Consider the following 23,113-nt stretch of genomic DNA (forward strand, 5'->3'; position numbering starts at 1 on the left):
GATAATTGCAATTACACTCAGCATACGATTGTCACTTCTATGAAATTTCCCTCAACTTGAAAAGTGCCTTGAAAAAAACCACAACAATTAAAGCACAAACATCCTTAATTTTACTTACTTTTATTCCATGAAAATTCAGCACTACAACCTCATCCTTGGTTAGGATCACACAACTCCTTACCTCTTCCCCCCTTCAATACTGGCCTGCCACTAACATGCTATAGATGCCCCTCTGTTGGGGGTTCAGCTGCGCATCTCATGCTACCAAGTGGTGACTGCATTTGGCAATCACTTTCTGCCTTTTCCACTACAACCTCCAACAGGTTTCACACAGATAATGAAAAGATTTAAGGCACCTTTCCTACTGAATGCACTGGACAACAAGTTGTTGCTGCCATAAAAAAAAAGCTATTTTATTGGAGAAATGGGTGATGCCTTGAACATATTAATCAGGGAGGACACGGCAGAGGAAGACTGTTAGGTGAGAAAATGAAAACAGCTTGCCCAATAAAAGGTTACACAGTACATTCTGTAGAGCTTGGCATATATGCTAATGTCTCCCCACACAACTTCTGCATGTCAGCACAATGCGAGAGACTGTGGCTGTGTAGTGGGGAAAGAAAAATAAGAGGCCAACAGAAGAAGTAGTGTGCACACATCTGTTCTAAAAAATAGAAGAAAAAAAGAGAGAAAGAGAAAGCAGGCAGTGCAGTCGGTGTGAACTGACCACAGATCTCAAGTCAAGGCACTTCACACGAGGCAGAGTGAAGAGCTGGATACCTGGGTGGTCACTGCTATGGAGCATAAGGAGCAGAAGACAATGCTTTCTTGCAACAAAATCAAACCCTTCTAATCCCTGTCCTCTCCTCACACGTGAATGCTGTAAGAACGGAGGGAGGCTTCATTCCAGTGTTAGAAGTATTGGCACCATTCCCTCCCAAGTCATTTGTGTGAAGCAAGTGGGTACTGTACAGTAGGATCACAACTACACGGTGTTGCCAGCCTGGCAGGCTTCCCAGGGAAGCACAAACTCACTCAGGGCCAGTGACATGGGTACAGATCCTAAACTCACGGCCTTGGTGCTGCAGCAGGACGTAACACCTTTCTCATTGCATTCCTCTGAAGAGCATGAAAACTCCTCAAAAGCCAGCTCCTTACCTCCTTGCTAACAGCAGCAGCAATTCAGCCTATAAAAAAACAATAATCCAGGAGAGTTTAAAACAATCCTGAAAATAAATAACTTGAGATCTGTTAAGGAGAAAACATGTATTTGCACACTCCTGGCCTGCTGTTCCTGGTAGCATATGCACTGACAAGTTCCTGCCAAACAATTTTTGTGCTCCAGTAACCAAATAATGGCTCCAGTGCCACATGTTAAGAGGCATTACCTCGTAAAGGGGCCCTCATGGCAGCAAAATGTTACAACACTGAAATAAGCACCACATCTTTTCTTTTACAGAAGGAAAAAGCAGCTTGACCTTCAACTCAGCAGCCCCTTGAGCACCTACCACAGCCCCAAGGGTGAAAAACACACTGCCTGTTTCCAGACAGAGGAGGAAGATCCACACCTAGCAAACCAACAGATCCAACGAATCACCACTTGTAGAGGAGAGATGATCAACACATGACTGAGGGGACACGATTCCATCTGCAACACCTGAACAACCGCAAAGCTGCACTGGGAAGGTGCCTTCAGATTCATCCTACAGCAGAACCTCAAGGCTGCCCTAAAGGCACAACGTGGCCACAAAAAAAATGTTTCTTAGCAAGACCCAGGCATCTCTCTCTTTTGATCCAACTTGCAAGTGTTCACCATTGTCAAGAAAGACTTCCAGAACTTTTATTTTCATTCATTTGGTTTATAGTGGAAGAATAAAGAGTAGAATAAAATTATCCTCAGTTCACTGATCCACACCAGCAGATGTCTGGCACTCACCCTCACCCCATCTCCATCCAAAGGGATTCATACACGATGCTCTAGGCTGCGTCTCAGCCTAATGAACTTGCAATTGTCTGACTGCAAAATATGCGGCTTTGTGCTTTTATTTTCAGCCTCATAAACATTTGTGACCATATTTAAAATATCAAAGTAAACGGCTATTTTGTATTCAGCGACATCATCTTGAGTTTAACTAAGTACATCTTCTCAGTTCTATGATATACGTTGCTGTTTCTATTGGATCAGCCAATTCGACACGCTAGTACTGAATGCTCAACTTTCTACTAAAAAAAAAAGTGAAATAGAACAAAGCAGAACTAAAACAGGAGAATTCCCAGCCTAGAACCCAGTGCCAAGCACTGTGAGAGAGGGGCCTTACGCCAGTGCTGGGCACGATGGTGACTCATGCCTTGAGTTAAAGATATTAAATGTTTTTGGCTGCTGGCTTCAATTTTCAAATTGCATCTGAAAACAAAAGCCCCAGACAGGCTGATGCTATGCTTAGCACAACCTAGCATTATCTAATCTAACTGTAAAATATTCAGTAGTTTAGAATTCAGTCATGTCAGCTGCTGTCTAATTTCCTCTCTCCCCTGTGGATTCCAAGTGCCTTTTCCATGCCTTTTTGCCATTAAAATCAGAGCCAAAAAAAAAAAAGGCAGAACTTATAAGAGCACTTCTATATCATCCATGCATCTCTTTTTTTTTTTTTTTTTTTTTTTTTTGCCAGTAAATATTTGGCTTTTTTTTTTCCACCAAAAAGAAGAATAAATAGTGGATGTTGTGATGAGGTCACCTCCCTAACAAAGCACCTCAAGGCAAAACCTTTCTGTTTGCCAAGAAGAAAACACAAATTAAATAAAATAAAACACAGGCACAAAATATTTTTTTCATCCTGTAAAAGTTTCAAGACGTAAAGCTGCATGCTTCATTTTGAGGAAAACACTCAATTTCTATTTTCATTTAGAATATTGTCTAATTATATGAATAGTAGCACATAGAGAAGCTTAAAAAAGGATTAAATTAGGAAGTCTGAGGTCATGTTTCCAAATCAGTATGAATCTGTCTTAAACATATTCATAGAACTTTTGCAGCTGGACTTTTTTGTCATTGTTGCTGCTGTATTAAGAAAGATAAAATTTTATTTTCCAAGTGCACTTCTTGCTTCTTCAAGCATGGAATGAATGAGCAGCTTGTTTCTTTCTGCGCGCAGTGTTTCCTCTCCCCTCTTGATTGCTGTTGATTAGTTCAAAGAGCAGGCAGGGGAAGTAAAACACACTGAAAGACGATGGCCAAGTCAAGTACTTCCAGTTATGAACAATAACAGCTGTTCTGAAGACGTGGCATAAACTCTCTAATGCATACCATGGTGGTAATTGAGATTTGCTATGACTATTTGTGGAAATAACAACTTAAGGTAAATCAATTTGCTGAAATCTACCTTGTGAAGATGGAGGAATTCTTCTGCATACGTATGAAACAAATATCATGGAAAAAATTATTAGAAGTCAATCCTAAACAACACATTTTCTCTAGGAAACTGAATAGGTGAAAATTCACCTCAGCTGTTGTGTCCAAGACATGATGAAGAATGTGAATCCTTCATCCAACGCAGTAAAGACAAGAAATTGCAAAAAGATATTTGGAAAGAGAGAAAAATGTCATGTTTGAGTTTGAAACAATTTTTTTTCTTAAAAAAAAATATGGAAGAGAGTTAATTGCTTTATAATGGAAAGAGTATTGGAGTATGAAAACAATTTGCAATTCTGAGAGCTGTTCTCTGTCTACAAGACAAGAGTTCATTACCAGGGTTTTGTTGATTTAACACCGCTGCACTGATTTTCTGCTATGACTTGTCTGCTTGTATTAGATCGCCTTCAGTTTTATCAGATTCCAGTTCCATTCAGGAAGCCTTAGAAGCAGATAACTTAAGGCAAACATTTATAGGGATATGATTGCTTTTTGAAGCAAGGTAACCAAGCACTCTCCCTTCAACAATGTGGAAAAGCATTGGGGCTTCAGCTAAAACAAAGGAAGCAAGAACAAAGAACAGGAGTGGGAACTTTTAAAGAAAATGAAAGGTTTTCCTGGAGGTATCGTTTTGGGGACTGGCATGAAGTAGAGGAAGTTTGCTATAAAATCACATTCTACATCATCATTAAATCATCCAGAAGCTACAGGTCTATTATGTAAAGTACTATAGATGTCCTCAGGAAAGTCAGTCCCTTCCCCAGCTTTATTTTTAAATGAAAGTAATAAAAATTATTTTTAAAAGAAAGTAATGAAAAGCAACTACAACCACCATTCTTGCACTCATTTCTGGCAGTCTCCTTGCTCCTTTCTAAAGAGGCATTGCTCTTCTACCCAAGAAACACCAAGTATTTATGCTTCCCAGCCTGGGACTCATGCCAGCTGTCCAGGTTGAAGTCTCAGTTACCCTTCTCTCATCTCAGCTCCCCATCTGCCCAACTACACTTGTATTATAATCATCAGAAACCTCCAGCACCAACCAGCACAAAATTGGCTGCTCCCATCCACACTAAGGCCAAAGTGCTGAGCAGTGGCCCTTGTAGGAGTCAACATTCCTCAGTTGCCATGTTCGATACCAGAGGATTAGTCACTTCAGAACTGATTCATGATACAGAATGTTCTCACCCATTAATAAGTTCATTCTGGTCCTTACATCCTGAATTGTCTTTAATATCTTCAACCCTCTAGTTTTCCTTGTCTGTACTTTGACTGCTTCAGACACATGAAAACACTAACACAGAGTTTATTTTAAAATAAAATTTGCACCCTCTGACATGTTACTTACCAGAAGGAATTGAAATTGTCTCTGTATTTCCCTGAAATATTTATACCACAGAGAGCTGAATTTGTTTAAATAATGTTGCCTTTACAATTAGAAGGCACATCACTTTAGCTATTAGTAAACCCTCAGGCTGCACCTTACCTCCTCTAGAAACTCCATTGTAATATCAGCAAGTATTCCCACTGCAGAAGCTGCATCGGCCTTTGAAACCCCAATCACTGGGAATTTTTTTGCTAGACTAATGGAAAAGGTCCAGTCTGCCTCTGAGAAAATATGAGCTAATTTATATGTAAACCCACGTAACAGCGTTTCATTTCTCCAGGCCTGACTCACACTGATAAGCTGTTAGTCCCAGTAAGGAAAAATGTGGGTTTTAACACAAAATTAGCTGTAGAGCATTCTACTCATTTGCTCTGTGACTGATCTGAGTTTTCTCACTCAGTGATATGGAAAACAGCAGGACTGAAGACCTTGGGGTGTTTTTACTCTATTCCTGTTAGCTGAGGAGGGTCTGGAGCCCAGAGGACATTGCACAGCCAGTACTGAAGAAGTGAAATAAGCTGTGCTGTGAAGGAAAGGGACCTTACTGCTTTTTTGAGAGGCTTGACTGTTTGAGCACTGTTCACATGTTGAACCTGCATTTCACCTTACATGAGCAAGAGATATTTCTGGAATGGGGTGCTGGAACATCACCTTTATGGGTAGGCTGGAGCCTGCAGACACATCTCAGAGACAGACGTCCCTCCAGAGCCTACTGACAGCCTTCTGAATCCTGAAAATGGTAAATATTTTACAGCTTATTGTGCATACTGAGTCATTAAAGGACTTGAACAATGTACAAGCAGTAATCCTTATTATTAACTAGTCCTCAGTTACTGCTAATGCAAGATGGCTGCTCTGGTAATGTCAGTTATTAGTGTTCAGGGGCAATATTGAAAAGCATCATTTGTGGCCAGTTTTGAGCAGTTTCCTTGATTCAAAACTACTACTTTTTCCTCCTTTCCACTGAGCTTCAATTCCAGATGAGCAGCTTATTTTTTCCATTTTAAATGACGCTTCTAGCATGTCATGCTTCACTTACAACTGGACATCTGCAGTGGAATTAATCTATTTCAACTCATGTTGATAACAGCGTTGTGTGAACAACTGCTCTTCTCTGGAAAATGGGAAAAAAACATTGTGGGAAACTGCTTCAGGTTGGTCCCAAGTGAAATGTGTTTGGTTTGGTCCCTCCTACCCCCTAGGCAAAATCCTCAGATAAATACTGATTAACTTCAAATTGCCTAGCATTATTTTTCCTTATGTGAAGCTATTGCTTTTAACATTTCAAAAAATATTTTAGCTCAAAGGTTTTAGATAAAAAAAAAAAAAAAAAAAAAAAAAAAATCAATATTGAAAGCTGAACTATATTTCAAATCTCATCATGAAAATACCAGGGGCACAGGTGGGAACAAGTGGAAGTACTCTCCAGGAAGTTTTGTCCAATGGTATTTTTATACCCTCTTCTGTTACGACTGTAACAGCCCCTCAGATAAATTAATTAAGCCAAACAATACAAAACAAAATCCTGTGTCATGTTCGAGGAACCTGCTGGGACCTATCCCAGCTACTGAAACATCATTTAATGAGCACTCATTAAATTAACATCTACCCCCACAACAAGTTCAGCAGTAAAAGAGACAAGCAGAAGAGCTTTAAATGGCTTTTTCCACTCTCTGGGCTCCTGCTGCCTCATTTGGTTCAGGCACTTTGAATTCTGTGCCTCCGCACCCCCAGGAAGATGGGGTTGGCTGCAGAATAGTTTCACAAGACTTCCATTTTTACTGTAAGTTTGCAGCATTAAGAGCAAAAGAAAATTTATTAGCCTCAAGCACAGCTGCCTCTGGAATTAAAGATCCTTCCCCAAAGGAGCTGTGATTGGAACTGCAGGCAGCCTCTGCGAGGCAGCTGCCAGGTCAGCCCTGCTCCCTCAGATTCAAAAAGCCTCAAGTGGGATCACAGCTGCAGTCACCCCTGAGGCCTTGCTGCCCTGCCTAACCCAAAGGCTTTCACTCATCTTCCCAACATGAAAGATGCTTTGTGAGAAGCTGGCTCTGCAGCACAGAAACTTCTTGCTGGTTTTTAAGATGCCTGCCACACAAATAGTTTGTACCTTACTAAGCCAGGCTAGAGCTGGAGGAATGCAACCAGGACAGAGACGCAGTTTAATTCCACGCCATGTTTCATAAACTAAAAAGAAGCTTGCTTCTTATAAGTAGGTGATTTTGATGCACTATACTCCCATGGAGACCAATATCAGTGTGCCACCGTTCCATTACAATGCCTAGATAAACAAAAAGAAATCCCAGATTTTGTGCTGACTCATATGCCCTGGTAAAACATTGTTCCTTTGCTTTGAACTAAGAATGGATTTGTTCTTGGGTGGGTTTTTTTTTGGTTTTGTTTTTTACAGAGACTGTCACGCTGCTTGCTGACTTGACAGCACGCTTGGTTCAAAAGGCATCTAAATGCACTTGAAAAGGCAAAGTGCTTGATATATTTTTAATACCAAGATACTACAGAAGAAGTTGCTATGTGTTCAGGATCACTCAACCAGCATCTAGTATTTGGTGTGATGCATAAAGTTAATGATAGCATGTTAGGGTAGCCTGCTGCTATGGTTAAGGACCTCAACTTTCTCTTGTAAAACCAACCTCTAATATTTCATCTGGGCTAACATAGACTTCAATGTCAGTTAAAGCAGCATAAAGAAAATTTATTCAGGTGTACAAAGACTCTGAAAGATGTTGTATCCAAATCAATTCAAGGGACTGCACAGCTGAGCTGGAAGGAGTCAGGTACCAACAGTAAGGCCCTTGTCTCTGGGTCCCATCACCAGATTACCACATAAAACGTGCTGCAGCTCAAAACTATTGCCCAGTTTTGCAGGAGTGTGCCATCAGAGGTAGACTGTGCCAGGAAAGAGAGGAAGCACAACTTCCTTTATAACTGTTACAGACTTCTCAGACCAGGATGTGCAGTCCTTTCTGCAACAGGTTTTTCAGAGGCAGTGCAGGAGCCATTGAAAAATAATACCTGGGTAGTATACCAGGAACAAACTGATCCTCCAAGCACAGCAGACACAGTGAAATCAAAAAGCAAAACCCTGCAGTGGAGCTGTGCAAGCATACTTATCAAAATCTGCACTTGAGTCCTACTGCAAGCAGCAGCACCAGCAGTGCCTTCATGGATGATTCTCTTAAAGAGCAGAGACTGAGATATCTCTACCAAGCAATGGACATTTTGAAGTAGAGAGGATTCTTCCTGGAAGTGACTGTGTAGCAGAAGTACAGAAGAGGGTTGTATAAAAAAGGCAAGAGAATTCTTTGCTCCCCATAGAACTCGTTGGTTCATTTTGTCCCAACACTATGTTTGTCTTTGGGTTATTTTTCACTGGTGGATTCTAGAAAGAGCAAAGGATCGTTCTGCAAGGACAGACGGCCTTAAAAATAAAAAGAAGCAGAGATCAGCACTCAAATATATTTTAATGATATAAATTACTAGGGGGATGCTTGCTAGTAGTTAAAGATTCTCATTCCACCTGAGTTTCTAGTTTTCCCCTCAGCATTATTTCATTGTGTTTAAGGAAGAAAGAATTTAGCATATACACACTCTCACTTTGTCTGCTGCTCCCTGAATCTCAGCCCATTTCTCTCTGGCTGCAGCTGATCTGTAATAACGAAACTTCCTTTTGTTCTTGAAGCCGACTGCTGGGAGTAATGGAGGAGCACTGAGGTCAGCAGAGAATCAGCTAATGCATAAAGAACTGAGCACACAAGCTCTCTCCAGATAAACTAAGGTGATGCAGCATAAGAAAGACTGGAGTGAGGTTCCGCATACTGCAGATCCCCACAGAGAGAATTTCACCCAGCTGAAATCAGTGTTAAACTACATTTGAAACAGAGCCCAGTTTGAAGTCATTCTGCATTTACCCTGGCAGCTTGCAGGTTGCTGTCTAGCCAAACTTTTAAGGAGGCTGTTGAAGCAGTGACTCTGGAGCTCAGATTGCTTTGCAGTAATGCTGTTGCATTCAGGTCTCTGCTACTGCTAAGTCTGCTTTTGTGAGTAGACCAGAAGGCATGATGTAATGGAGCAGAATTACACCTCATGGCCAGCAGCAGTGCCCATCATTCTGGAGGGAAGGAAGCAGAAGCCATACCCACAAACGCAGCTTAAGTTTAAATAAAAATCTGTGTGATATGAAGGCGCTCTTCTCTGAATGACCTCCCCTCCTTTCATTCCAGAGAAATGAATTACTAATGCCCTTGAGAAAATGTAATTGATTTCTACATGAGTGACTACCTTTAAAAGAGACCCACGTTTTCAGTCCCATTTTAATATTAAAGAATAACACCTGTAGCCAGTCATCCATGGCCTATACATTCCTTCAAAATCCTGCAAGAAATTTGGATTGCCAGATTAGATGCTCCTAGCCCATGTCTGCTACACCTATGATGGGGTCCTGAAATATTCTTCCAAACATCATCCTACATCAAGTCCTCATCACTGTCTTGTAACCTGACAGTCCCCATTGTCCCAGCAGTGGGAACCCCAGGCCAGTGTCAGCCACACCGGCTAGCAGCAAGGAAAATGTGCTCAGGCAGATCTGTCAGCCCTTTGCTACCCATGCTATCAGGCATTCCATCCTTCATTTTAAAAAATTGCCTGGGTTTTCTGTATTTCTTCCCTTTTATTTATTTATTTATTGGTCATTTTAACTCCTACTCACTCACCCTTCCCAGTCCTAAAACCAAGCACTTCTAAATTCAGAAAAAAAAAAAAAAAAAAAAAAATCTGGCTAAAAATCATTGCCTGCAAACCCCTGAAGCCCACCTCAAAACCCACTCCCAGACCTCTGTGGGACCAAACCAACCCTACCTGCCTGACATCAAATCTAAGCTGTTCGTTTATCTTTTGGCAAAGGCACATTGGGACTGACTTCTTTTGCTATTTCTCCTCGTTCCTCAGGACCTCAGAGTTGCAGAGAAATTCATTGCCATTACCAGCTGCGAAGGAACATGAATTACTTCCGAGCAAGAGAAAGGCGTGGGTGGAACAGTGGGAAGCATCCTGTTCTCTAATGGATATTTCCATTCAGCTGAATCAGGGAACACTTTCAGATTAGTGTTGTCACTGTTTGGAACACACATCTTAAATGCTATTGATTTTTAAGATGAGTTAATTTCTGCAATCCTTTGCTATTTACAATGTTTTAGATGAAGTCATCATCAGCTTTCTGTCGGCATGTGGAAAGCCATGTTCTGGAGAGCTCTGAAGGAGCATGTGAAAGCTGGGCCATCTTCCCTTCTCTGATCACTGTTCAGCTACTATTGGGGAACACAAGCCATTAACCTATCTCTGTAGCTCTTTTTTTTTTTAATTGAGCTGTACGGTCAGATTCTCTCAATTGCCACCCATGAGGTTCTTTTTTAATGTGCAGTACGCACTGACCTTCCAGTGTCTACACATTAGAGTCAAGGTTAGTACACGTTCTCCTGCCTTGCGAGCAAGGCAGCCGAAGCACAGGCACTGCTTTGTGTCAGAGCAATCAGCAAGCACCATTTACTTGCTTTGCAAAGCAGAGGAGTCAGGCTGTCCTGACACCAAAGGCAAATATGTTCTTAGTTCTGTGCTACAAGCAAACTGTTAGAAGTCAAGTTGAAGAGCAAGAAGTTAAACACAAAGTCCTTGTGTACCACACATTTCTACCTGATACTTTACAAAAGGGCTGGGAAACAGGCAGTGTGATGCAGTGCTACCTCTGTTAAGAATGGAAGCTCTGGCCAACCCCTTGCTACAGCAAGACAGTTTCAAGACCACAGGCAGCCTTAACCCCAGCACATCATTAAACAGCTGCATCACCTGGACACGTCTGTTTCTCATGCAGTTGGACATGTGCTCACTCCCAGCATCATCCTCTCCAGGATCAGGAGTTCAGCAAGAGGATTTCCTGTTGGAGAACTTGCTTACAACTTAACCTGATCCAGGACAGATGGAGTTGAGCACATTTTTAATATAGCCACTCCACATGTCAGTGTGCCCAAGCCAATGAAGCTGCTGATGGCAGCACACATCAGCAGGTTATTTTAACCTAACTGGACACATTAAAGAGTCTGACAAGGAACTGTGCTCTCAAAATTTTCTCAAAGTCTGGTGTTTCACTGAGCTGATGGTTAGATGACAGTTTGAATAGGAGCAATGCATTCAGAAGAAAGCATTTACAGGTGATCTATAATGGAAACAACACAGCCACTTCCCAAACGCATGAGCAGAGCATTCAAGGTAGTTCACAGCTTCCCTGCAAGGCTTTTTGTACACATTACCTAAAGGCTGTCTTGCACACATTGATTGAAAATGTGCTTTTCTTCTGAGCGTACTGAAAACCCCACATAATACCATGGTTTTTCTTCCAGGTGGAAGAGATTACAAGAATCAGAGGCCAGGTTTTATTTATACACACATACAAAAGCACGTGGTGTGCATGCACACATCACTGTAAAACAGTCTCTTACAGCCCAAAATTGAAAGATTAGTTCAGGCTTTCTTTAGCATGGCGCTGACTTCTGACATTCTTTTTGTAGGCGTTCATAAACTCAGGATTTGCTGCTAGCAAAAGCTGCCAAAAAGCCTTATTCTCAAACTCCGCATTACTCCCTTTTGCAATTGCTGCCAGTACTTCCACACAGGACAGGAACACCTCAGCCTACACCTACAGCAGGACCTCACAGAGCCAAAGGAAAGGATCTTGCAAGCAGGTAAAGTATCAGAAAGATTCACAAAAAAATCCCTTCACAGAGAGCTTTCTGCCAGCAGCCACCCCTCCACTTATACCAGGAAACATCTTGCTTGTATGAACTTGGAAAAAGATGATCAATGTAGCATCTAGATAATGAACTGTACAGACCTTTTAAGACACTTAGCTTTCTCAAAGTATCTACTACAGAGAAGACTTGATTTACGGCTTCATCAACACTGCATTACAGCATTACAGCAGTGGGTGACAGTGACAAGGCAACCCCAGAGCTTCATCTCTCCAGGCAGGATCAATCACACCCAATTGGGAAAGGAAGAAACAGGCCATGTGATAATAATGTGAAGGCACTCAGGAAAAATAAGTATCTGCAATGCCAGCAAACCCTCCATTCTTTTGTTCAAGACCATGACCAAAAGGCACCTTAATGATGCAAGAGTTAACAACGTTATAATATTCTGTGCTAAATTTAAGCTTAATAGTGATTTTCGGCAATGAACCAGTGACACTGCAGAGATCTCAATGACCCGAAGGCATCAAGCAGGAAAACAAAAAGTCACATTAACACAGATCAAAAGGCACAGCTATCACATATGAAAGTATAGACCCAAACACTGGAAAATTGTTTTACTTCTGACCAGAGTAGCTCCCAAGCTATTAGTAACAGTAACAACCTTGTGTTATCTCAAATACCCAAATTTTAGGCTCTTGCCTGAGCTCTTCACTGGAGTAGTAGTGAGATTTTAGTCAATGCTTATTCACCTGCAATGCTTATTTATTCACCTGCAATGAAAATTCCAATTGTGAAGACCCAACTGGATTCCACCTCACTAAATTCAGCGTGCACCAGCAATAGTGTGAATCAGCATTCAGTCCTCAAAAATTGTGTAATCTGGCATTTTGTTCTGGAGTCAGTGACAGCTCATAACTGTCACCCTGTAGCAGATGTCAGCATTGTTTCCCCTAACATTTTATTTTCCTAATAAGCGTAGATGGCCAACAAGAACTGTAAATTGATCTGTGCTTATCAGCTCTTGGTTACTGTAAAAATCAAGTCCTTCTGAAATGGTGCCATCTGCATTCTGCAAGATAAAATTGAACCTAAGCTTGCAGTCTTGATCATATTACTTTGAATGCAGTATCAATTGCAGCTAATTTTATCATTTTTTGAGATGTTTGCTTTCTGGCTGGCTGTCACTTTGACAAATGGGAGCCAGCAAGTATCTGAAAGGAAATGATATTTATACTTAAGAAAGCACATCAGTAAATTTTCAGATAAACACCCCATCCTCTTTGCAAAACATCACAGGGGCAAGTAGGGTTTGATGAGCTTTACCCTCAAGCAGTTCATCAGTTCAGAAATCTGGGGACTTCAGACTGCATCTTCCACCAGTCGCTGCCGCCCAGGTGAGCTCAGCCCCTGCGTAGCAGCAGCTGCCCCCTGGATTCCAAAAGCACTCTATTGCAAAGGCCTTGGGACAGTCGCTCTGCTGCATCAGGATGGTGACCATCCAACACGGAGTTACCGACAACAGGTAAGGACGGTCCTGAGAAGCAATGCATCAAACTGCCCTTCAGCAGACGGACACTGAAGCCACCCACCTCCTGTCCAGCTATCTGACAGCAGCACTCAGCACCAGTGGAACCCCATGGACCTTCAGGCTGCGTCTGTTCTTCTACATGATATTTCTACCAAGCCACTTGAGATCTGATCATCCTTAAGGCCTTAAGTCTTACAAAACTTGCTTTCACATTCAGTATCTCACCTTTTGCTTCATGATAACTTCATTTTAACAGTAGGAGACAAGAGTGAGTATTGTTGATCTTGCAGTCAAGGAAAATTAACGCATTAATATTTAAGGCAAAAGTTACATGGAGTTTGCTTATTCAAACTCACCCTATTAGGGATTCACTGTGTAAACCATTTTCCCTGTTCAGTTCTCTACCTAAGGATAGCCTAAACAGATTTGAATGGATTGATCAGCAGATATTTTAGACAGCTGCCTAAAACCAAGATATCTTTGAAACTAAATTAAGTGGAAAAGCAGCCTATCAGGGATTTTAAAAATGAAGTCCAGTTTCATAAAAGAAATTTGTCACTCCAGGTCACAGAAACAGGCCATTGCCCCCTTGTTTTATATTTCCAAGTCACTCATCCAGTTTAGACTCCTTCATATAAAGTTGTGCACCTGCATATCCACATACATACACTATAAATCTAGGTGAATATAAAACATGTGGCAGATTGTAGTACATCTAGATGCAAACATCTGTTTACAAAATACAGAGCTTTCATTACAGCTTGGATCTTTCTGAGACATACTGGCCCTGGTAATGCTGCCTGGTATTACAGAGTATTTTTCAATGCCAATTACGTGCTTCAGAAGGAGCCCACAGCCTGTATCTCATTCCTCATTAAAGCATGTCCCTATCTCCACAAGCTCAAAAGAACAGGTCCTTTTATTCCTCCCCCCTCCCTGCTCCTGTCTCCCAATCCCTAATATAAAGCAGAAATTTTAACAAGAATTCAAGGGCTAGCTTTTGGAAACAGCACTGAAAAAGCATAATCCTTCTTAGCCAAGTGATGCCAGCCCAGATAGGGCTGCCCATTTTGAGAAGCTTGAGCACTGAACTATCTGGCATGCATTATACTACCTGATGTCCATTACCAGGATTGAACATTTCTCAATACTTAGACATAGTTCCCTATATAAAGCAACTCTAGAAGATCCAACTCATCATGCCCAGTACCAGGACAGCTCTGCATTTCCCTCGTTTCCATATTTACTACCAGGAAAAAACACCAACATGAAAGTCAGATGAGATTGTTTATCATCAAAACTCATCTCTCTCACAATGTAAGCCAATGCATAGCAGCTTATCCTAGCATACAATTAATTGTATTTTATCCTCAGCAATAATTGGGCTCTCATTCTTTTTCCCCCTCCTTTAGAAGAGGGAACGTTGCCAAAAGCCTACTGTTCTATTTGTTCAAAGACTTTTTATAAACAGTCCGGCTGGTTCACTAGAATTCTGAATTCCCTAAGCAGAGTTTTAAAACGAGAGAATAAGCTATTATATTCTTTATTTCAGATAGAGATTCAGAAATGCCTAAATCAGGCAAAACTTCAAGCACAAATTTGTAAGTCAAGATGTTCTCAAGAGAAAGGAAAAAGACCCAAAAACATTTAAATGTCCACTATAGTTGTTCTGGTAAGCATTAGTCATGCAAAATTCAGCAGTAATTAGCTCTTGAAACCAACCATTTCTGGGCAGAAGTTGCCCTTATTTAAGTAGGAAAGGTCAGCATAGAGATGTACAATTATCTGCCATTCCACAGTGCTGACAGAGAAGGGCAATCAGTCGTCCTCTGGCTGGGCAGAAGGACCCAAAACGCAGCCCTGTGCCTGCACTCCGCTGCAACCCCACATCAGGCTCTCACTCCTGCCCTCCTGTCTGCCTCTACTCTTCATTTCATATTTAATTCTCTTGATGCTCAATCCACTGCAGGATGCCACCCTGAGGTACTGCAGCAATGGCTAACAGCTCTCACCAATTCTTCACTCAGAAAGGTGCATTAATGTAGTTATCACACGACACAGATCAGGCAACAGAACTAGCTCATTCTACCACAAAAGTCAGTCTTTTCTTCAACCACAAACTGCTTGTATCAAGGTATCAAATAGGAGATGGTACAACTGTAACCTGTAACTGTAATATTTTATTATTATAAAATAATAATTTGATCAGCAACAACACAGTTTTGCAGGGTTTATTTATATATGCAAGCATTTCCATTGCAAACACCATAGAAATTGTGACTCTTGAGTTTTCCTTAGTCTAGACACAAGAAAAGGCTTAGGATTAGGCTTAGGATTATGTATGTATCATCAGATGAGTCTGATTTTTATTACCTCCTCTGATATTCCTGATTCTAACGAACCATCTTAGTGACATCGTTTACTACAGCTACCCCGTTTAACACAAGCAGTGCCAGTAGCTAACTGTTACTAACTGCACACAGTTACTTCCAAAGTAAAAGGAGAGCAGTGTAACTGGCCACAGCAAAAATAACAGCCAGCTATATTCCTGTGTTGTACAGCTCTCAGAGTGGTGCATACAAGCAGAGCTTCTGGGCTAACATCAGGCAGCGGCTGTTGTCAGCAAGGCCAGCAGCTGCCCCACATAGGGGGTTCATGGAAAAGCAAATGCAGACATGCCGTGTCCCACCATGGATCAGCCTTTGTGACAGGCTGGTAGAAATAGGGACATGGCAGCAAAGAGCTCAGTTATGGCAGGGAATATGAAGCAGAATGAAGGCTTTAAAAGGGAGGAGGGAGAGGAGAAAACAAACAGACTTTAAAAATAGTTAGGGAGAAGGAAGGGAAAAGTGCACTAGATGTAGGGCTTTGAAAAAGGAGAAAATGACACAAAAACAGCAGGAAAATGCGTATCAGAATAAAGAAAAGCAGAAGCAAAGGAAAAAATGAGTAAAAAAAAAAGAATTAAGGGGCTTAGAGTGATAGCTTTATTATTCTCCAAAAGCCCCTTCAGTACTAATAACAAGAGAGATTAAAGGCATTTCTTTCAGCAATCAAATTTAAAGATATATTTCCTCTTACTGGATCTCATTCCAAATTCAATTTCAGCAAACATTAAATCCAGACCAGGGAAGACTTTCATACGGGCTAAAATTGGGTCAAACTCTGAAACAAGCATCAAAAAGCAGTATGTTGAACAAAGTATGATGGCATAAGGAAGTCTCTGTTTTCTTACTTGCTTTATATAAGAACCAGACTTTGGTTAAAATAAAGATGGCGTGTTCTACCTGCCCTGCATTTATCCCCTTCCCAAGATGCCTCAAGTGGCTCCCACTCAACTCAGGAAGTGTTACTGAAGGCTTTGATGCAATCAAAATTTCTACCACAGCAGGACTCTGTCTTTATGAAGATCTTGGGTGGTAGCTGCTCTCCTACCCACACTTCCTTACACATTTGGTTGATCACCACCTCTCAGCACCAGAGGTGGCACGATACACAAGTTACTCTCTCAAAGTGCACCCAGCACCTCAGTGTAAATGCAGCTCCTAGAAGAGACAGCTACAGCTGTTTTATACCAGAGAAACATATCAGCATTAGGCAATATTGGCCAAATGCTTCTTTCTATGATGTGGGAAACTTTGATACAGAAAAGCTTTTTTTTCAAATTAAAAAAAGATCAGTTCCAAGATAAACAGTGGGAAAAGTATTATACTGTATCAAAACACAGCTGTATAGATGTTCTAAAGAAAATGGAGGCTCCAAGAGCCCTGGATAGAAATTGCCAAATTAAGTTCCCATGGCTTAGGGAATGTGGTATGGTCGAAAAGGACCCCAAGAAGCAGCATTGAAAATCCCAATCCCATCCTTGGGGTTCTCAGGATTTCTATTGTTTTACAGTGGAGGAGTCTCCAAGGCCAACACAAGACCCAAAAGTCTTCTAAATTTTAGCTACAGTCTCAATGTGGAACCACAACAAAGATCTTCAGCTAGTGCCTTTCAAAGCAATGTTTTTTCAATACTCATCTTCACCTTTCTGCACTGTTGCTAATGTCAAATAGAGTTCATTGAATGATGCTAACAAGCAATTACAGCACTGCAATAAAGAGACCACTCACAGGAGGAAGGGTTCTGTGCCCTGTCTCCACACCACGCACTGTGCGTGGCAGGCTGGCCTTCCACCAGCTTGTGTGGGCTTTGCATTCATCCTTCTGCAATACCAGCTGCTTTGATCTTGCTTGTCTTAAACATAAAGCCCCAAGTTTAAAGTGTCACCAGCCCAGGTATTTATTTAAAAGGCTCTCTCTGAACTTGGCCATGGAGTAGATTATTAAACTTCTTGGCTAAGTTACAAGTCTCTGATCTGAGACCATTCTGAGTTACAGGAAGCCTCAAAGCCTCCCAGAGAGCAATAAGTAATAAAGGCAGGAAGGATGGAAGAACTGAATTGGAAGATCACAGAGGCAAGTTGTAGCTCTCTGTGGCCATAACAGAAAACCAAATTAAACTAGAACAGCTGGCAGACAGGGAGGCTGCTCCCCAATGGTTTGGACTGCGCAGCCTCAGGCACACAGGACACGGTATGTTCCCAGCAAGCAGCAGCCATTTGCTCAAGGAACCAGAAGCAGCAATGCCTAAGGAATGGAGGGAGAAGAATGAGCTCAAGATCTCTAGTGGTAACCACAAATGTTACTGAAGTACAAATCTCCCCTTCCTCTAGCACATGCAACATATTGATAGGAGAAAAACAAAGCCTTATTTGTGGATTGAACTGATGGGGGGAACACAGAATGAGACCACCAGGAGAAAAGTGTGATTAAAGAAGAGCACTTCAGATCCAGACCTCAGAGTACATCCATGCCATCGCTTTGTTATCTGGTACTGGGTGTCCTCACTGTAGCTAATGGCAGGACCTGAGCATTCTGTGCATAAAAACCAAACATATATTGAGGTTATCAAGGGATTTCTCTGAATTCAGCTGCATATCACTAGAATCCCAATGCCACTGGGACTTGAAGTAGTTTCTGTGTGATCGTTTTCAGCTCAATAACCTGTCAGCCATTTATACAGTATTCTGAACTCAAAAATATATTGACATTAAAAAGGCAAGGTAGCTCAGCCTGCTTCAACATCTACTTTTGCTTTCCTTTCACTAGGGCTTTTTACATTTTACTCTGAGACAGTAAGATCTGGAGAGCTCCAATCTTTGTTAAATTTCCCTCCAATGCCATGTCCCAGTTAGCATTACCTGAACACTATTTGAGGCAATTGCACAGTAATTTCACCCAGAGAGAGGAATCCAATTTGTAATTCCTGATTGTACTAACACTGAACAGTCCTTGGAATTTCCCATCTCAGCTCTACAAGGAGGACTGATTTCTGATGCATGAGGTGGTAAAGTTATCATCCTACAGATCTGAGTGACTGTGTTAGTCATGTTTCATTCTCAGCTTTTTCACTGTGAGATAGTTCTCATTTCATCTTCCTAAGGTTTTCAAGTACATAATTATGTGGGGTTTTTTTGTTGCTGTTGTTTTGCTGGGGGGTTTTTTGTGTGTGTTTTTGGGTTGTTTTTTTTTCGGGCTCTGTTTTGAATCATCAATAGTGTGCCTTTGTCTTCACCAGACATGAAATCACAAACTCTTCTTCTGGGCTCAGCTGGTAGCTGTAAGCAGTGCCACATAAACATCCCACACCAAAGGTTCGCTGCACACAGCCTGCGGTTCACAAACCTCCTAGACGTGGGACTCGGGAGAGGACAGCCCAGAGAGCTGGCAGAATGCAAACAACAACCTGACCATTCCCAATCAGTGGCTGATACCTGAACGGCTACTGTCTTCCAAGAGCATAATTTTAGAAAACAAACTCCTGAAGCCACAGAAAGCACAGCCACAACTGAAGAACATAGGCCACTCAATAAAATTAATAGCTTATATATTAAAACAAATTGTGCCAAAGTCTCATGCTCATCACATGAACATGCTCAAATTCATTAATAGAAACCTGTCAATTCCCTGAAGTACATGTTGGGATAATAGAACAAATGCATCTGCACCAACAGTCATTGGTAAAGGCTAATCAATCCTTCAGTGCTTCTTAATTAGCAACTGCAGGAGGCCTCCTTAATTGGCATCTGATACTTGATTTGAACAGACAAACAAATTGCCACTCAGTCTCTTATCGGCAGCCAACCTCCTCCCCCCCTGCCCCCCCATATTAACTTAACTCTGGCTCCTGAAGAACACTGCTGTAGCCCAGACTAAATTACCAGCTCCCTGCCACAGACCAGCCTGGCTCTCTGAAGCATTTTATCATGATTTCAGTGCTGATGTTGCATTGAAACACTGCATATGCTCTGCTGATTGCTCAATATGGTTTATATTAATACAAGTTGTAGGCTGTCACTGTTCAGAAAGTAGGTAGTTACAAAGAATGCATTGGTTACTTTATAAATGGAATAATTTATTATGGAACAAGCAAGTTCAACTAGCACTATAAAATCAATTTATAATTTTTATGCACTTCATCTGAGCTGAAAAATGGTTTTGTTCTCCACTATTTTCTGAGTAGACCTCTTGGACAGAAAAAGGGGGAATAAAGCTTTTAAAATTGCATTTTGGTCAGCAATGCACTCTGGAAATCAAGATTGAAGATGACAGTTTTCAGATGCATAAGTTATGCTTACTTTGTTTTATGGACCTAAGGCCACCGCAGTGTCAGGCATTCCATTGTGAAAGAAAACCATCCAAAGGTTAAAGAAAGAAATATACTTTGACAGAGTCAGCCAAAAACCTTAGCTGATCTGCATTAGCTGAAAAGCTAGTCCGGTTTTGTTTACTCCTTCAAATCATTGATTCACAAAGGCATGCAGCTGGTGGTTATTAAAAGTTTCAAGAGAAATGGCAGTATTGAAGGAAGTAAAACATGAGGTACTAAGATCTTCAGAGGTTGTGCCTGTAATTGCTATGCAAGACACAAAACACACATCTTCCCAGTAGCACAAAATCCAATTAATACAGTTCTGGGAAGACTCAGTGCTCTAGCTCTGACCATGATTTAAAGGTGCAATGACAGATTGCAAGTTAGCTTCTCCTAACACCCCTAAAAGCCTTGTTAATACCAACAAGATTTACTTAGCATGCGTCCAGCTGGTCAAGCAAGAAAGACAGTTCATCATCCCTTCTGGCAGGTGCATCTGAGCCGCACATTGCATTACCATATCAGAGGGAATGAGGACAGCCCAGGTATCTGGCAGGAGAGTCCATTCCAGTAACAGCCCACATCCTAGCACCTCAGGAAAGTACCCTGCCATCAGGAGCTGCCAGCTGCTTGCTGACCTATGCATCAGAGTCATGGGACTGCAGTGACCAAAGGCAGACCCAGCCCGCCCCAGTCGCAGCACCTTTTGCAGTACTGTGCATTTACAGAACTGAAGTATACTTACTGTGGTAACAAAGCTTTCTCCTGCCCCAGGTAATACATCACAATGTGTTTTTTGCATACAGCTGCAAAAAAACAAAATGCTAAACTGAAGTTTGGGAGGTGAAGGAAGAAGTACACACACTGGGAAACCAACCACTGAAAGGGGTGGCAGATAATATGCTCACACAGAAGTTGAAGCTTTGTAGGGTCATTTATCACCCATGACAGTGGCTTGCAGTATAAAAAGTTCAGATTTTGCAGAAAGAAAGCAGTACTGATGCTTTACAAACAAAAGGATGACAGCTTTCTGGGGGTGTTATCAGTGCCTTCCCTATGAAATTAGCACACACATGCATATGATAGAGGCTTACAAATAGTAATGCACAGAAGACATAAAGGAAGATGCTCATCTGAATAAGCCAACCACCATCTTTCCCTTTTCTACTGTCTAGCTGGAAACAGAAAAGTTGGGGTTGGGAAGTGTTGCTGTCTTATCTAGGGAAGCTACCTTGGACTAAAACTCAAATAGACAACACCATTGCTGACATCTCACATTTTCTCCCTGTGCACAGCCAAGAGAACAAAGAAATGCTTGGAAATTTCACCCAGCTCAGGAGCACTGGCCATAAGAGAAAAATGAGTCCATTAAATGGAAATGCCTACAGAACATTACCTAACCTGCATGGTAAAGAGTGGCAATTAGTCAAATCCCTTAAATCACCCAGACATTTCTACTGAAACACATTCAGCTCGGCTTACCTGTTGAGCAACACAGCTCTCCCCCCTATGCCCTCATCGCCCTGCTGTTCTGCTCGCTGCTTCACTGACTAACTCCAGAGCAAGGGAAATCTGCCTCCATTAGGTGAGATGCTCTCTGGCTCTGACAGACAGAAGCCTTACCATCACAGACAAGTGTCTTCCAGCTCCAGCTGTCTTGCTGCAGACATAGCTGGAGTATGGCATTACTTAATCTCACTTCTAAACTTGAGCTTTGTATGCATCCTTTTCAAAGCAACTATAGGGTTGCCTCTACAACTATGCCATTTAGATGACATAGGAGCAATAATAAAACCAACACCTGAAGAGAGCTTTAAACAGTCCTGAAAACGTAATTACTCCAAAACTGGGCAACGGACTGTGCCAGTTCCTTCCCCACCAGATCAGAAACAGCACCGCTTTCAGATTCAAGTATAAAAGTAGTTTTCCTAGCCTACCTTTCTCCCAGCAGCACACTGATGAAGCTTCACAGCTCCTGAGGGAACGGCTGCAGTGCTGTTGGAAGATGCAGCAGTAGGATGTTGCTATAAGATATACACACATCAGAGCTTTAGTCTGGGTAGAACAGGCCAGGAGCTGAGAAGCTTCAACAAGGACCTGCTCAGAACATACACTGAATTCAGCTGGAGCCATTCAGCACCTGGAGACCTGGCCTTTGCAAAAGTCCTCAAGACAGCTATTTAGAATGGAGTCAGCTGTGGATATACTGTGTATCTTCAATCTCACCTCTAAATATCACATTAAAGAGTAGTGACAGGCAGACACTGAGACATTTCAGCTTTGTAGTGCACTTTGACTTGGCAGTTTCATCCAGGGAAGACAGCAGATAGGGAACCTGAGAAAGAAATACTGTGTACAAAGTAGGATTTGTCTGCCATGGAATTAGGATATTTATAACTTAAACTTGTGCATACTTACAGCACCTGGCATTTGTTGTAACACTTTCAAGGGTTTGTTGTTGTTGTTTTGTTTGTTTTTAGTGATTCCAAAGAGAGATTTACAGAGTGAAAAATGGCTTGAGGCCTAGACTCCCCAAGGTATTCGAGCATTAACGGATTGCAGAATTACCAAGGGAAAGCTAGAAAACATTCCTCACCAAGTCTCAAAATAAGACCCATTGAGAAACAAATGGGAACACTAAGGCCTGAATATTACTATTTTCTACTCTAATTATGTACCTGAGAGATGTACATCCACTGATGCTAATTAGTAATAAACAACAATAGCACTTACATGGACCTATTCAACTCTGACACATTATGGGCATTTACCTACAAGGAAATAGGAAACCAATGAGTTCCAAACTGTTCTTCAGTACAACCAACACTGGCCGTAATTGGAATTTCTCTTCCATGAGAAAGGACTGCAATTTTTGTTCTAAACTGTAATCATTCTGAATACATTTCACAGGCATTTTTAAACACACTTTGCTTCATTTTAATTGAAAAATTACAGCAATAATTGATGTCAGTAAGACATGTTTCACAACATAGTAAGTTTTAAAAGCTGAACTTCTTCAAACATTTGAACTCCATTTTTCTTTTGAAGTTTCGTTTCAAACTGACACCTACTGTAAAGACGAATTCAAAACTTCCTAGAAGCACATGCTAGTCCAGTCTGAAAGAAACTGCAAAAGGAGAAATTGTGGACAGAGCTACTCAACAGTACAGTATTTCTAAATAAAGTACATAATCATAGCTGCCAGATGAAAAAGTTTGATTTCTGCCACCCAGCTTACAGACACTTCCATGTCACACCTACCATTGGGAAATCCTGTTCTTCAAGCACTTGCCCGATGTATAATTGCTTTGCAGTGATTAGCCACAGCAATCACT

The 23,113-nt window shown here is 41.5% G+C and overlaps 1 protein-coding gene across 1 annotated transcript in view; it reads right to left on the reverse strand.

The window, feature by feature from the left end:
• GALNT9 (polypeptide N-acetylgalactosaminyltransferase 9) overlaps positions 1-17,296 on the reverse strand; it is a 189,019-nt gene extending 171,723 nt beyond the window's left edge. Inside the window, exon 1 of the mRNA XM_048964547.1 lies at positions 17,198-17,296. Coding sequence (XP_048820504.1) covers positions 17,198-17,286 — 89 coding nt within the window. The 5' untranslated portion in view covers positions 17,287-17,296. The remainder of the gene's footprint in view (positions 1-17,197) is intronic.
• Positions 17,297-23,113: the final 5,817 nt, after the last annotated feature.

This window comes from Lagopus muta, chromosome 17, assembly GCF_023343835.1.
Source record: "Lagopus muta isolate bLagMut1 chromosome 17, bLagMut1 primary, whole genome shotgun sequence".
In the NCBI taxonomy this organism is placed as follows: Eukaryota; Metazoa; Chordata; class Aves; order Galliformes; family Phasianidae; genus Lagopus; species Lagopus muta.